Below are 16,528 nucleotides of genomic sequence, written 5' to 3' on the forward strand. Positions count from 1 at the left end.
GCTGGGTCTTAACCTCTACTCTTCATTTCACTCTCGTGCACCCACGCCCCGGCCAAGAAAAGCACGCGCGAGAAATCCCCGCGGGAGCTCCGCCAGCGCCCGAGGTGTCTTCCCCTGCCGCCGCTGCTGCCTCTGCAGTCCGATCCTGCTGAGGGACCTGCCAGAAGACGCAGAGAGCCAAACTTTTCTTTGAGGTTTGAGAGGCAGCGTTGCTCCTCTTCCGCGCAGCTGCCGCTTAACCAGTTCCAGGAAGCCGGCGGGGCTGGGCTTGCGTCCCCGGATCTTCACTCACTCTTCTCGGTCCACTGCCCCGAACTCGCTACTCCTTCAGCTCCTCCGAGATCTCTTGGGGTCGTCTGCCTGAGCGCAAAGGAGGAGAAGAAAGAGGGTTTTCAGGCTCCCGGGACCCCAGGCTCGCAGCCTCCCCCAACTACAAGGCACTCTCCTGCTGCATTTTCCCCCCGGCTGCTAAAGTAACTTGGAGCCAACCCGGGCACAGTGCGAGGTCCTCGGGCAGCAGAGCCGAGCGGACCCCGCAGCACTGACGCTGAGCCGGGCCCGGCGGGCCAGTGTATGTCTCCCCGCGGCCGCGACGCGCAACTCCCGGTGACTGTGCAGCGCGCGCCGCCGCCTGCCCCAACCCGCGCTGCCGCCGCCCGGCCCAGCGCGCACCTCCCTCTCCCGGGGTGACCGGCCTGCCGCCGCCGCCTGAGACACAGCTTGGCACCCCTTTCCCCGTCCTTGCTGCTGCCACCAAACACACACACACACACACACACACACACACACACACACACACACACACACGCTTTTCTCCATTTTGTGATTCCTTTTTCCTTCTGAACCCTCCAGTGGGGGTACGAGTTTGTCTTTATTTCCCCCACTCCACTGCCGCCTTTTCTTCTCGCTTTCCTCCCCCTCCCCAGCTCGGCGTGTGCTCCATTCTTTTCTCACTCTCCATTCATTTCTATTTATTCATATTTATTTGGCGCCCGATCTCCTTTCTCTCCATCCCTCCTCCCTCCGGATCCCGCTCTCTCCCCGGAGTGGCGCGTCGGGGGTTTCGCCGCTGGCCAGGCGTGATGTTGCACGTGGAGATGTTGACGCTGCTGTTTCTGGTGCTCTGGATGTGTGTGTTAAGCCAGGACCCGGGCTCCAAGGCCGTCGCCGACCGCTACGCCGTCTACTGGAACAGCAGCAACCCCAGGTAAGCAGTGGGGACGCAGACCAGGAGCTGGTGGGGCCTGGGGCCCTGTGGAGGAGCCGTAGTGGCAGCAGCGGGGACCAGCGCGCACCGGCTGCCGGCGGCGCGCACCCACGGAGCCTGCGTCGCCGGAGCGCTGATGGCTTCGAGGAGCCCGCGGGAAGCGCGTCCGTCGCTCCTCCTTTGTTAAGCCGCGGCGGAGAGGCCGTGCGCTCCACATCCCTGGAGCTGCTCAGACTGGCCGCTGCTATGGGACACGGAGATTCGGAAAAGGGGGGATTCGGGACCATTCTACTTATTCGGCTGGGCTGGCTGATCAACATCCCTATCCAGGCGCAGGGCTGAGGCTTGGGGAGCAGTGGGTTCGCCCCGCAGGGAGCGCCCTCCTGGAGCGTGGGCGTTCTAGAACTGTGAGGAAAACCCGCCAAACATTCCTAAAGTTTTTTGTTGTTTTGTTTTTCATTTTTCCTTCTCTTTTCCTGGTGCGCGCACGGACAAGGGGTAATGAGGAGGTTTTGGGGAGCGGATGTGTTAGGCTTTCTTTTCCTCTTTAAGTGGGTGGGAATCATCAGACATCTGGGTAAGTCTGGCTTTGCGCGCTAGGCAGTGGCAAGGGTTCTCTCACCTCGTTCCCCTCCCCCCCCAGTGGCTCTGGGTGCCAGAAAGTTTGATCTAATGCCGGGTTACGTCATGCGTGCAAACTGCTGGAGTTGGCCAAAGCTAGAGAGGTGGGAGCCCTTCGCCTGCTGCCCGGCAGTGCGCGGCTAACGACATGCACTCGGTTACCTGGAACTGTTTTGCGGGCTTCCCTGTAGCCCTCTAGGCGTGTGGGCGCCTGGGACTGCCCTAGCAGGTCTATTGGACCTTGTCTGCCTAGTACTTCTCAGGTTCATGGACCAGGAACGCGGGTTAGGAAGGTGCCTGGCGCACCTTCCAACACGGTGCATCTCCGAACCCTGCTTTCCCCTGCCCTAAGTTCCACAGTCTGCCTCTCAGGCCCTTATATTCTACCTTCTTGGGACCTACATGAGATTCCATATGTAGGCTAATGTTAGTATCCGCCTGGGAGGGAAGCAACACCAGTTGTACCTAAGACCACAGGTCTTTCCCAGAGCTGGAGTGAAAGTTGGAAAGAGAGAGGCGACCAGTAGTTGCTGTGCGCCCAGCGTTCTTGGGGAGGGTGGGACGGTGGATGCCACCAACTCTTCTAATCACCTACCAGCCTTAGACACCGGCCTTCTTTTAGTGTACAGACATGGGAGGGAGGGACCCTCTCGAAGTAATGTTAGCTCGGATGAAGATGGGCACATTTCTCCCGTAGGCTGTCCACTGGTGGCAGATGGGAGAGGGGCTTCTTTTCTGCAACGATAATCTGGGAGTGGGAGAAATACCTTGGTAATCCCAGTATTTAGAACCAGTGCCTAACAGAAGCGAGGCATCCCTCAAAGTTTGAGTTAAAAAGAAAATCCTGTGAGTGGTGGGATGGGAAGCAATTTCTTCCTTGACATGCCACTTACCACTATTAGGAAAAGAGAAAGAGAAGCCATCCCGCCAGAAAAGATGTCTTTTATTAAAGCTGACAAGACAAATAGAGCAAGCTTTCCAGTTGTGATGGTGTTAAAAGCAAGTCTCATTATGTTGGTTGGTTTTATTCCCCTTTGGGCTTTATTAGACAGCCTATATGAAAGAGAGGAATTTATATTTCTAAATTTTAGTTCCTTATTAAATAAAGCAGCAGTTAAATTGGTTAGCTGAATTTGGGATATTGTCTTCTTTCCCCTCACTCCAAACTTCATGTGATCTTTTTCTCTTGGGCATTCATTTATTTAGACACCTGGGTGTTCCATTTCTCCCCTTGTTAAAACAGCAAAGACCAGTAACACCTTGGCTTCCTAACCCCTCTTTTCAACCTGTCAAGCTAGTCTGAGGACATTTTATCTTAGGTTATCTCTGTTTTATGCTTTGGGTACTGTTGTTTGGTTTGAGATTAGCACATAACATTGATTTTTGTCACAGGCCATGTTTTTTAATAGGTCTGCCCTGCCTGTAGAAAGCTCTTCTCTGGCTTCTGTGGTGGCTTTGAACCTGTCCATACAAAGTTAATCTGTGAATTTTGAAACACCATGAGTATTTTTGTTAACTCAGTTGAGTACTTGAATTTGTGGAAATAGCTTTCTATTTGATCATTATCCACTTGATGATGGGCAAAAGAATGATGTGTCCACTTGTCGTCCACCCCCCCCAATTCATCGGAAACATTTAGAAGTCTTAGGGTTTTATGAAGTTTTATCATCACAGTAAAACTTACTTTAAAAATAACGTCATTTAAAAAATATGTACTTGTAGACAGTTTTAGCTCCGAAATTCTGAATAAGAAGAAACTTTATTGGATTCATTTAAAAGGAGCCTTTCAAAAATAAGTGATAGAAAGAGAAAAATAACCGTTTATCACAAGATGCATTGAAGAAATATTTCACAAAAGTTTCTGTGAGTTTCCTATATTACATAAAGGCAGTGCTTTACATCTTTTCTGTATATACTCTCATTTTTTCAAAGTTTGGAAGCCTTAATTTTCAGCTTTACATAAGACCTAACTTAAAATTCCACTAAATTAGTAGTATGCTTTCTTAAAGTCATCTTTTTTAAAAAAATGAATCCAGCTTCATTTGCAAATTAAGTATGTTTAAAATATTTTTATTAGAAAAGTTTAGTAGATGCATTATTAAGCTGGCAATAATAAATACCTCTTCATGTGAAGTAAATAGTTTTTGCTAGCTTGTAGTAACAGACTATAGTTTGAAAGGATGACTACATTTTGAAATCAAGATTAACTATGAACTTTTGGTCATAAGATGGAAACATTCTTATATAATTAGTGTAATTCTGGAATTTTATTGGATGCTGTGTGTTCCATTTCTTGATTCTTCCTTGATATAAGTATCTTTAGGTGTAGATACATAAAGAGAAAACATATGAAGCTTATTTTCTCTTAGAATAGTTTTACTAGCATGTATGCTGCCAAGTGTTTACTTCTGGGAAGTAAATACTCAATTTTCAAATTCTGGTTTGTTAACATTTAGGAAGTATGACCAACTGATTTTCTATGTTGAAGGAGCCCAGTTCTTTGAAAGAATTTGGTGCCACTAATCTGAAAAGAAATATGTGAGAACATTTGCCTAACTGCATCTTCTCTATTTTGAAAATTTGAAGAGTTGTCTGAGTTTTGCCTAAGCAGTGAGAGTATTAGAATGATTTTTGAAATGTTAAATTGAATTCTGAACTGGACTATTACTAAGTAACTGTTAATAATGAAAATCCAAATCAAGGAAAATATAGCTATTTATCCTTCATTTCTTTGTTGTTGGTGGTGTTGGGGGCCGTGAAGTCTTAGATGACTCATAGCGACTCTATTACATAAAACTTTTAATTTTGAAAATACTTCCAGAAATAAAACATTATGTACATTTATTTGTCCCTTGGTACCTCTGTTTATAAAGATAGAAATGGATCAACATTAAGAGTATGTCTCTTAATCTGAAGCGCACTGAATAGTTTGGCTTTTGCAATGAAACTATTCTTTTAAACACTGTGTCTGTAATGAAAAGTACTTAGATTCTTTTAACTACTAGCTAAAATAATGCTACGGTAATTAAGCATGTCTCCTACTGGTTGGCATTCATGAATGGAGTAGTAAAATAATACAGTAGCAAATGTAACATTTTAGGAATACTGATTCTTCTTGGTACTTTACTTCTGTTTAGGTTTGAGTATTGCTAATTTAGAGTATTCTCTTAAGGGAAAAAATATTTCTTACTGCAGCAGAAGTTTATAAAACTTTAACCCAATAATATGTTTTCTTTGGCCTTTTTCAATTCTTGTAAGGACTTGTAAATGAAACATTTCATATTAGAGTAGCAGGTAATTGACACCATTTAGTTTTGTTAACATGTAATCTTGGAGTTGTGAAAGCAATGTGAATTCTAGGTCAACACTCCCAAATCTTTCAGGCAGTAAAGATCATAATATATATGGATAAATAGAGAAAAGCAGTAACTTTAGGCTTCTTTCCTGTTTCAAAATTCAGTTGCTTCATTTAAAAAAAAATGAAAATCTGAGCTGTCAGTATGTTGTGAGATAGATAGATACACTGCCTTTTTCCACTGAAAAATAATGAAGTCAAACCTAAAAGCCAAGTTCATTGCCATCAAGTCAATTCAGATTCTTATAGTCCTGAGAGACAGAGTAAAACTACCTCGTAGGCTTTCCAAGGCTGTAAATCCTGTAGATGCAGACTGCCACATCTTTCTTCCTTGGAGTGGCTAGGGCTCCTTAAATGCAGTCAGCATAGGTTACATCTTAGGGATTTGTTTTCACAGGAAAGATGGCAAAGTGATCTTGTTATTGAATAAATTTCATCATCAAGCTTACAAAGCATTTTCTTTATCTTTAAAAATTCTGAAACCTTTCAATTTTTTATGTGTCAGAAACATAACATTATTCCACTAAAAAGATATTTAGAGCATTAACTTTGTTAATTGAGTCTCAATATAATGTGCTATTTTATATGTAATGAGTAATACTGGGTTGTTTTTTAAAAAAATATTTGTTTCAGAACTTACATGTAAACCAGGGGGAAAAAACAACAGTATGCCTGAGATTTATATCCCATGTCTTTGGCCATATCTATTTTGTAACAGTAAAAACAAAAAGCCTGTACAGATAATTGTGAAATACTTGAAATGCTTCTTCTATTTCTCCTATTTTTAAAAACAGAGATTTATAAAGAATAAATATACTTCTTGGTTTTGGCCATTTTGCCTTATGTCTTGAAAAATAAAGTTAGTTACTGAGATACTGCATCTCAACCATTTATGCTCCATCGGTATGTATTCTTAATTCACTTTCAGAAATGGCCAAGTGGTTTTTAGATGGCTGTGAGACATCCATGCTTTTTTAGACTCATTTGACATGGTAGTCTAATCTAACAGTTTCCAGTATAAGAACAAGGTCAGTAAACTCCTTGTGATTAAAAGTAGTAGAGTCTTCGTTAGTTAGTTCATTCATTACTCTCTGTTAGTTGACTTTCAGCTCACTGAATAAATACCTTGTTGCCATGTTTGGTCTAGTTGAATAATCAAGAGCTTCAGAGGCTTCTGTCTTTGAAGACTGAAGGTCAAGTTTGGAAGGAGCACTTTTAGTTATGTAGGGGCACATTAACTTCATGCATTTCTTAACATTTAATCTCAAAAGATGCTTTCTGAACAGGCCTCACACTGCATTTCGTCCACTGGCCTGGTTTCTGTTAGATAGGGACAGATAAAGATGAGCACCTCGTTTTCTCCCCTGTTGCTGTAAAGCAAGCAAGCTACCAGCTCCATGCTGGGCCAAGAAAATGAATGAATACAATTAGTCCTTCAGGAGTTCTGGGCCTCTGCAATCTTGGCAGAAGTGCATGCCAAAAGAATGTACCTATAAGGAGAAAGCACACATTAAGCTATAAAATGAGGGGGGAAAATCCAACCAAAAAAAACAAAAACAAAAACAAACAAACAACCCCGGCATAAAGACATAGAAGCAGTATAGTCCATTTGTCCTACTACTTGGTATTTCCTCCCCTACTTAACTCTCTTCACTTTCAGGTATATGTTCAATCTTTAGTAGCAAGAAAGATTTAAAAAGTAATGATATTTTATGTAATGGGCTACTCTGCATTATTTGATTCCATATTTAAATTTTCTTTTCAGAAATAGTATGCACATAGTTAAAATAGCAATCCTGATTAGAATGTTCCTAGTGAAAGGCTATGTCCTTGGTACTTCGGTACTTGAGGAAGGCCCTTTTTCATTTGCCCAGGTTACTCAGTTTGGATCAGTCTTCTGTACTGGGGAAAAGAAATTGCCTCTTAATCATTTGTGACGGATAACACCTTTATAGTCAGGTGTAAAACCCTCAAAAAGGAGTATAAGAAATGAAGTGTTAATATTCAGGTTAGTAATTTGTCTTACCACGGTGGTCTTAGACAGCTAAACATCATAAATTACTGTCTCTTTTAAGGGCCTGATTTATATTATTAAATTTATATTTTAGTCTGCTTCACAACCTCTGTCCTAAGCTATTTTGTATAAAAGTTTCTTGTGATTGATTTGAACTTCTAGTGCTTTTGAATGGAGTATTATTCACTTCCATAAGATCTGTGTCCTCTTAGGTTTGTTTGCATTTCTGCCTAAAATATAGTTAGTCATAAATGTTGTATGATTCCACCATTTTCTTTCCAACTTTTTATTGTAGTTTTGGGGAAAGTTTAGAGAGCAAATTTGTCTTCCATACAATAATTTATATGTATTTTTCCCAGATATGGATTGAATTATCCTTACATATGATTATATATGAACTATCTAGAATAGGGAAATTCATAGAGACAGAAGGTAGATTAGGGGTTACCAGGGACTGGACAGCACCAGGGCCTGGACAGAAAGCAAAACAGAATTGTTGCTTAAAGGTACAGATTTTTTGCTGGGATGATGGAAAAGCTTAGGAAATAGTGCTGATGGTTACATAACATTTGAAAAAATGTATGATTAATGGCATTGAATGAAATAAAAAAAATAATTTAAATAACCAATTTTTATTATACATAACTTATCACAAAATCTTAAAAGACCATTATATGTATATGCCTTATGCAAATTAGCACAGTGTCACAAAATTACTTAGTTTAAAATGGAAAAAAATGTATATAGTTTGCAGGATTATTTTTTCTGGTACCAAAACTAATATGGATAGTTTTAAATGAGTGAAAAAGAGGAACACGCTGCTTATGTCTTCTAATTTACCTCTTACTGTACTCTTTGAAGGATTTATTGTAAGATTGTGAAACCTGAACATTTATCTCCAAACTAAAAATTTGTATTGATGCAAACTCCTGATTTTGAAATATCAGGATGTAGTTTCCAAACATTGAACCATCAATTTCAATAGAAACATAATTTTAAAATACTGAGAACTCTACTTAACTAGTTGCTTAGAGGCAGTTCTGTGTCCCAGTGATGATTAGCTCGACTTTCATTCAGGTAGAATTCTATAATTTTCAATAGGGAAAAATAAACCTTTGTCATCTTTGGAAACATCCTTCATACGATTGACATATGACAGGTTGAAGAAAATGTTACTGTCAGCTTTTATTTTCTACTCAGGCTAGGAATAAAAATAGGTTTGAATGATGTATTTTTTTTTTTAATCTGTTGAAAAATTTTTCAAAATTTAAAATTTTTTTCTTAAGGAAAATGTTTAATTGTTTTATGCATGTGCCATAAAGTTTATCTGTCATTTGTTTCAGAGAAGGTCAGGAAACTATATTTCAGGGAAAACTTGTTGAAAAGTAGTGGAGTCAATATTTAATGTGGTTGGCTGTGAATTGAAAGGTCAGCAGTTCAAAACCACTAGTTTATTTGAGAAAAGATGATCCAGTATGCTTCAGAAAAATGCGTTAAGTTTGCTTCTGTAAAGATTTTGTTTTGTGGTAGTTCTATACTATCCTATGATCTCCATGAGTCAAAATTGACTCCTTTGCTAGGAGATAGAGTTTAGTCCATCATTTCAGTCTCTAGGACTTTTTTTCCTTTAAAAAGCCAAATTAATTTAAAAAAAGGCCACATTCAGTTAATCTGTTAATAACGGGGTGTTTACTGGGCATTTTATTATTCTTTATGAAATATAAGAGATTGATATTTTTTACGGTTATTACTTATTGGGCTGTTACCTATCGAGTGACCTAATTTTCATAACCAATGCGCATGATCTTGGTATGAAATATAAGTGAGATCTGTAGTCATGTGACATCACTGTGCATATACATTGGGCGATCATACACAATTTACATAGAGTCTTTTTCCCCTCAATTGTTTTGATATTCAGGATTTTTAAATAACTGGGCACTGTAATCTGTGAGTTTATTTGAAGAATAATGTTAATACATATTTGGAAATTTTTTTTAAAAGCCAAACACCCGACAAAAGACTATATCCTTACTTCCAACTCAAAAAATAAAATGGGACCTTTGATTTTTTTGGTTGTCTCACCGCTCTTTCTATTCGCTCCCTTCCCAGAGCAGCCATCTTGTTTGAAGACTTATTTTATTTCTTCGTGAAAATGGTCCGGGAATGAATGTGGACGATAGAAAGGGACTAAACCACTTTGTAATTGCTTTGGCTAGGCTCAGCATCCAAGTTCAAGTTTAGGTAATTTGTGAGCTCACACAAATGCTATCTTTTTGCATTTAGTTGGGTTGGAAAAAAAGATGTTTTAACTTTGTAATAACATATTTAAACTATATTCATTTGATATCCTAATATTGAATGCTGGGCTGTACCATGTTTATATACATTCTTAACTTTCCCTGAAGCTTGGCATTTATCGTCGATTTAAAAACAATGGAATAGCTCCTACTGTTACTCCTTCAAATCATTATTTTCTTTCTCTGGTCATACTAAAAAGTTGTATTTGTTCAATATATTTTTTTTCTCCCAAATTGCTTAGCAGTATCAGGAGTCTTTTTCTCCCGTGGAAGAGGGACATAGGACGTCTAAAATGGAAGCATTTGGGTGGTTTAAGAAGGAATATATAGAATTAGAATACATCCGTCTTCCCCAAATACAGGCTGGTACTTACTCATGGCCAGACTCTTGTAGATTCCTAGAAAAAATGATTTTGGAAGTGAAATTTTATTTGCTACAAAGAATTATGAGAGTACATACCAACAGAGTGCACTCTATTTTTCATGTTTTGTGTTTCGAGATACTTTTGGAAGAATATGTGGCCTAGTAAACTTTACCAAAATCCATACTAAACTCCTGCTGCTTCTGCTCTGTGGTGCCTGGAAACATTATTCCCATACACTGCAATGAAAACAGATCTTTAAGATCCATTTCAATCAATCTGATTGAATGGTGCACAGATGAATATTATATATACCACAGATTGCTCCAATTCTTTGCCAGTGGGATCCTTGGTGATTGCAGATCCAACGTAAAATATATCATGAGGAGATGTCCACCAAAGAAAAGACAGGCCCACAAAGTGAATCATAATGCTAGGGAGAAACATACTCCTCAGTACATTCAAACTTATGAGGCCAAAGGCTTAATATTTGCCCTAATCTAAGCTCAGAGGCCAGGAGGAGTGAAAAAGAAGGCCAGCTGGAAACAGTGAACCTAGAGTGTGAGAGGGAAGAGTGCTGTTACACTGATGGAATTGTAACCAATGTCAGGAAACAAAAGTAGGTTCACATTGTTCAGTGAAAAGCTAATTTGCTGAGTAAACATACATGCAGACCATAATAAAAGTTAAAAATTGATTACCTAAAAAAAGCATGAGCTTCTTAGTAAAAGCCTAGGTGCATCATGACAGGTTTTGAACCCCAAAAAGCCTTCCTCTGATAGCCATCATCCTCCTTCTTTTTGACTGACTGAAGTGACCTAGTTCTAATTGAATTAACAAATACCTTTTGGCATTTTTTTCCCCTAGCTGTTTTGAGCTGTCTGGATTTCCATTTTAAGGTTTATCAGTAATTTATTTTTATATGAAAATGCTATAATTAAGAGTGTTGCTTCCTGTATGAAAATACATATTATGAAAGCACTATCTTTTACTAAAACTGACAATGTTGTGAGTTGACTACCATCGAGTCATGGATTATTTTGTTGCAATAATTATAGTGCAAATTGTTATCTCCATTTTCATGGTGGTAGATGTGAAACTCCCATGTCATAGATGTCAGTAGGACATATGACTCTTGTCACAATTACTGAGCTGAATAATGTTTATGGAACTTAACCTTTTGGTTAATTTTTTTTTAAATGTTTAGTTTTATAGAGATGAACTGAAGGGAACAAAAAAGAAAAAGTAACATTAAAGATGGGAAATTATGCTTTGTGTTTAACAATTAGGTTAAACAAAGTGGGAGCAAATGAGCCTAGTTCCCCGTCTATTGTTTCAGGGCAAGAAAATACAGACAGATGTCGGCATGTGGAAGCCGTGACCTCTGACACACACAGCATGGCTACTGCCCTGGCACACAAGTGTCCTGAGCCACCATGGTAGCAGGACACTTTCCTGAAGTGACTGACACTTTGCAAGGGAAAACCTAAAACTGATTGTGAAGCTTTTTGCAGCTCCCCAAGATTTCAGCTTCAGTTTTAAGTTGCTCACCTTACCTTCTGTGAAAAATGTTTCTTTGTTGGGCTCAACGAGTGCTCTTGTGACTTTCAGATTGGTTCTTTATCTGTGCACTCACTATAAGTCTTAGCCTCTCAATAATTTTATTCATCAGATTCAGAGCATGGAGGAGGTGAAGGGAAATTTAGACACAGTTTTGCTGCAGCCAAGTGTTTGCTTGCTTGATTTAGTTAGTACTTTTAAAAAAAGAGATACACACACACACACACACACACACGAAAGCAGTGGTTTTGTTAAAGGCCTTTTCTTTTATTCTCTGTGCTACAATCTCGCCAATAACCCCTGGGTTCAGGCAGACTATTAATGTTTTAGATACTGTGGCATTCAGTGTTTTCTTCATATATTTGTTTACCGTTACTGCTTCAATAAACTTTTATGCCTATTTCAGTAGTTTTCTGGCAGAGGCTTCATTTATTAAAATGTAGTGACCCAGCACTAAGAGGGGTACAGTTCAAATAGTGGTGCGTCTGACAAGGTTTTGTGTCAAGCCAGAGAAAATAATAGGGAAATGAAAGCTGCCAAAATGTGTCTCCCAATTACTAATTAATTAGGCAAGAAAGGACCTCAGTGACAGATCTTGTATCCACGATGACAGTAATTTGGGAATGCTTAATTTTAAAAACAACTGTATAAAACCAGTTAAAGTAAGCACTGGGAATGTAGCACCCAGTTAATTCATATCATAGGTGATCATTTTGGGGGTTTGTAAAAAGCAGAATTAGAAAAAGAAAAGTCAAATTTGAAAGTGAGTCTTTGTACTCATCACTGACAGTATCATAAAGCATAACTATTCTAAAGAGTATTTCCCTTATTAATAAGCAATGCCTTTATTCTTATCAATATTTTATTACAGGTATGATAATCATATTCTTTGATTTTAGTGTTGGTGTAGAATTGTGTACATACCTTATTGACTCTAATTTGAGACACGGAAGGAATAAAATCGAAAAATTTTTCATCACATGTCTGGCATGAATATGTTGAGTATTACTATAATTGTAGAACCAAACTTTATTTCCCTTACAGATAAATATTTTTGGTCACCCAGAGCATCCAGTCTTTACTGGCCATGTTCACACTGTAGTCCTGGACCTGTAATTAAATGTTATTTAGTTATTAGTGTCTTTTTTTCCCCATAGCATTTAATGCATTAAAAAAAGAGGTCTTGTATGGAACTATAAGCTGTCAGGGGAACAATGAAAACTAATTACACACTCTGCTATCACCATTGTCAACTATACTCCTGGGAAAACAACAACATGACAGAGTATGTGTGTATATGTGGGGAGTGCATACATATATGTGAGTTATTCCTTGTGAGTATATATCCATAGGGTCAAATATATGTGGTGGCTTCTGTTTATACTCTGGATTTTCAGAAAGCAAAAGTGTGTGTATGTGTGTATAGAATTATCTCCTTAAACAACAACAAAAAAATGGTCATTTGAAGCAAAGACTTCTTTCTTTAAGATCGCTCCTTTCGTTATAACATAGACTAAGAGTACTAACAATATTTATGACGAAACACCTCATTATTTTGAGTATTATTTTTTATGTGACCCTATTATTGTTACATCTAGGCTAATAACATAGCGTATTTCTTACAATTATCTATCTCAACAATTTATTTCTTTATGTAGCTTTGGAACCTGCTGTTGAAATCCAGCCCTTTCTGGGATATTAATTTAGTTCATTTAGTCTCCCTATCATTATCTTTGCTTTTGAGTTATCTTGGTGAGTCATTATCTTTGAGTAGAATATGGATCTGAAAAAGAAAACTAAAAATTTATAATTCCTGAAAATTACAATTTTGACATAAGACCTGGTAGAAAAATTTTGCAGGGACTAGATAACAGGAAGTTTCAGAATCTATATTTTTATTTCAATCATTCACATTTCCTAGTTTGACACAAAATCAGGATTTAGGTATATCTAATATTTTCCCTTAGCATTTTAATTCCTAGGCTAAATTCACTTGTCCCTATCTAAAACCAAAACGAAATGCATGTATGTAGGAGTTACATGTTGATTTTAACTTATTTTCTGAAATCTTTATAATAAAAATATATTTTTGCTAACACACCTACTTTTTCTCACTCACTGCTGTTGAGTCATAGCTCACTCATAGCTTCAGCATGTTTCTGATGCTGTGAATCATATGGAAGGAGATTTCCCATCTTTCTCCCATGGAGAGGCTGGTGGATTCGAACCTCTGAATTAGCAGTCCAACTCCCTATGGACTATGCTAGCAAAACTCTCTGTAATACACCTAATAGTAATAATACTTTCCTACATTAAATATCTGGAATTTAAAATCAATGAACTAGTTATTGAGCATTTGTATGTATTAAACACTGGGTGAAGATTAAGACAACGTTTGCATTCTTTGGGAACTTGTGTCTTGTGTGGGTATGGTTATCTCCTATATATAACCACAGTACCGAGTAGAAAATGCCATAAGAAATTTTCACAGGTAGATTAATTTAGTTGACAAAATTATCGTGCATTCCTTTGTGGCAAATACTGATCTAAGTATTGAAAATCTGTCCCAAACATTGTAGATAAAACCTAGCCATCATAAAGTGTTTAAGATAGCTGCCTGTCTCTCCCGTGTCCATATAAGCCGTTGAAAAGCCTGCTGAAGTTGAGAATCTTCTTCAGGACACGTAGGATGCAGCTGGTGTTCAGCATCTCTGCTAGATCTGCTGGCCCCAGAATCACAGTCTGCCTTCTCATGAGGACTCTGGATTGCATTTGCCCTGAACTTTTTGTGTGATTCTGTGTCTCTAAATGGGCAGTATTTATTTGAGGAAAAGGTATTCTTTGAGAGCCTGGACAATCGAGTAGTCTTTATTGACAGCCATTTCCCCCCCAAATCTCAGAAAAATAATACTAGTTTTTATGTTGAGGTTTGTTGTTGTTGATGAACAAAAAGACCTATGAACAAAAGACCTTAAGCCTTTCTATAACTATTTTATAAACTAGTTTATGTTTCGGTCTTAGTTTATTTTTATACACTAGTTTATGCATTATTAAAAATACACGACTAACAAAGGCCATATATTACTTTGTTCCAGGTTCTACTTTCTATAGGTAAATTCTACGAGAACAAAGTTGTTACTCCTATCCAAAATGATGACAGAGGCAGCTGTAAAAATATATATCTGCAAACCCTCATCATATGTATTTTATGTGACAGTACCAGAATTGTACCTCAGAAACATATTTTTAACACTTTCCAATTTAAATCCATATGGTTAAGTGAACCCAGAGTGTTCATTTTGCACTCAGCAGATGAGATGACTAATAGTTCCTCTTCCTTCCACTGTCCAAGACTCTCATGGGTGGCTTTCGGAAGCCTGTAGTTCCAGTGGAGTTATAAAGACTTGAAAGATGCCTTCCTGCTCAAAAATTCTCTGATTCTACTATTTTTCGTGAGAAATCTTTGTCGCTATATAGTCCAGGAGATACATAGTCTGTACATGTGTCCGCTTTTTTGCAGTATGTCTATCTATCTGTATGGCTAGAGAGATACATTTCAGGCTTAACTTTGCAAAGCAAGTGTTATGTGATGCTTCAGTGGACAAGTAGGAAATAGAACTAGTACAGCGGAGAAGATTACCCTCCTTGCTAACCTGTTTGAATGGGTTTTGGTTTGTTGTTTTTGGGTTTGTTTGTTTTTGTGTGTATATATATTTTTGTTGTTCATGCTGTAGCTATAAAAGGCAATATTAATAATCTTGTAAGTGAGCTTTGCAGGAAAAGGATGAGAAGTTTCCTCCTGTATGATTACAACCTCTGAAAAACCTGATGGAGGGTCACTTATGGGTTGGTTCCGACTCAGTGGTACACAAGAACAACAAGAACAAGTGAACTTTGCCTTACATAAAAGTACCATTTAAGAAGACATATTTAACAGGAATATAACTTCCCGGAACAGTTCTATAAAGAAAGGTGAAACAATTATATAAAGAAAGATGAAATCAGGCATGTGTTGAAGAAAACAAAAAGAGGAGAGCAAGATGAGCATTTTAAATTCAAGTAGCCACTTTTATTTTTAGAACAATTTTTTATCACATTTCCATAGTTGGTTATAAAACAGAAGCGTATCTTTGCATCTGAAAGTTTTTTAATGAGAGAATTAAAGATTATTTTTGTTTTAAATTAAGACATTAAGAACGATCTCATACACATTTTGAATATTGTTACTAGTAAATTAAGGCAGTAGCAACTCACTTGGGGTTTCCGCCACTACGAGATGCTTGTGATCATGCTCAATGTGGTGTAAATAGGTGTTCTGAGACAGTGACTTCAAGGTGACATCCACTTAGGATTTTATAGTCTCCTAGATGAACGAATCTTCTTTGGCTGTGTGAGAACTTAAGTGATTCTTGAAAGAGAAATGTGGTATGTGCTTAAGAGATTTTTACATTTAGAAAGAGGATATATTCATTATTAAAATGAAGTAATTTGCATATCTCTGAGGGATGATTTTGTTCAAAATAGAGCTGATAATAAATTAACCAATGGTTTGTGGTCATTGCTTTGTATAGGATAAAGAGGATGATGTTAAGTAGTTCTAATTATTGCCCCCTCACCATCATTTTTTTAAAGGAAAATAAGTACGGCAAATTGTTTTTGTTACACTCAAGATTACTCGCAGTGATTTGTCAACAAGTTGATTGTGCATATATATATTTGATAGCATAAAGTCAAAACATCAATGTACTTTTCTGCTTTGGATTTTGGTAATAATATTTATTTTAGAGAAATATTCTAGAATATATTTTGGAGTTGTACAGCCATCAAAATACTTAGATGAAGTCAGATTTTTCAACTGCTTTTGCTACCCTTCTGTTGTTACTATATTTCAGATTAGGGAGCTCTGGGGACCGAATATGTAAGGAGTTGCACTGCCAACCCCAAAACAGGTGCTTCAAATCCATGAGGTGCTCCGCAGGAGTAAGATGGGCAGCTTCTCTATTGCTAATTTACTGACTGAAAACCCCACTAGAGGGTCAGTTATAAATCTCTTATGACTCAACATTACATAATTATGACAATAACACCTTATAGATTGAATTAAATTTT

The 16,528-nt window shown here is 38.2% G+C and overlaps 1 protein-coding gene across 1 annotated transcript in view; it reads left to right on the forward strand.

Moving 5' to 3' along the window:
* Positions 1 to 813: 813 nt before the first annotated feature.
* The window catches only part of LOC102869234 (ephrin-A5-like), a 383,564-nt gene continuing 367,849 nt past the window's right edge, over positions 814 to 16,528 (forward strand). Inside the window, exon 1 of the mRNA XM_006895053.1 lies at positions 814 to 1,207. Coding sequence (XP_006895115.1) covers positions 1,083 to 1,207 — 125 coding nt within the window. The 5' untranslated portion in view covers positions 814 to 1,082. The remainder of the gene's footprint in view (positions 1,208 to 16,528) is intronic.

The sequence above is a fragment of the Elephantulus edwardii genome, unplaced genomic scaffold, assembly GCF_000299155.1.
Source record: "Elephantulus edwardii isolate Elephantulus edwardi_28Jun2011 unplaced genomic scaffold, EleEdw1.0 scaffold00156, whole genome shotgun sequence".
Lineage (NCBI taxonomy): Eukaryota > Metazoa > Chordata > Mammalia > Macroscelidea > Macroscelididae > Elephantulus > Elephantulus edwardii.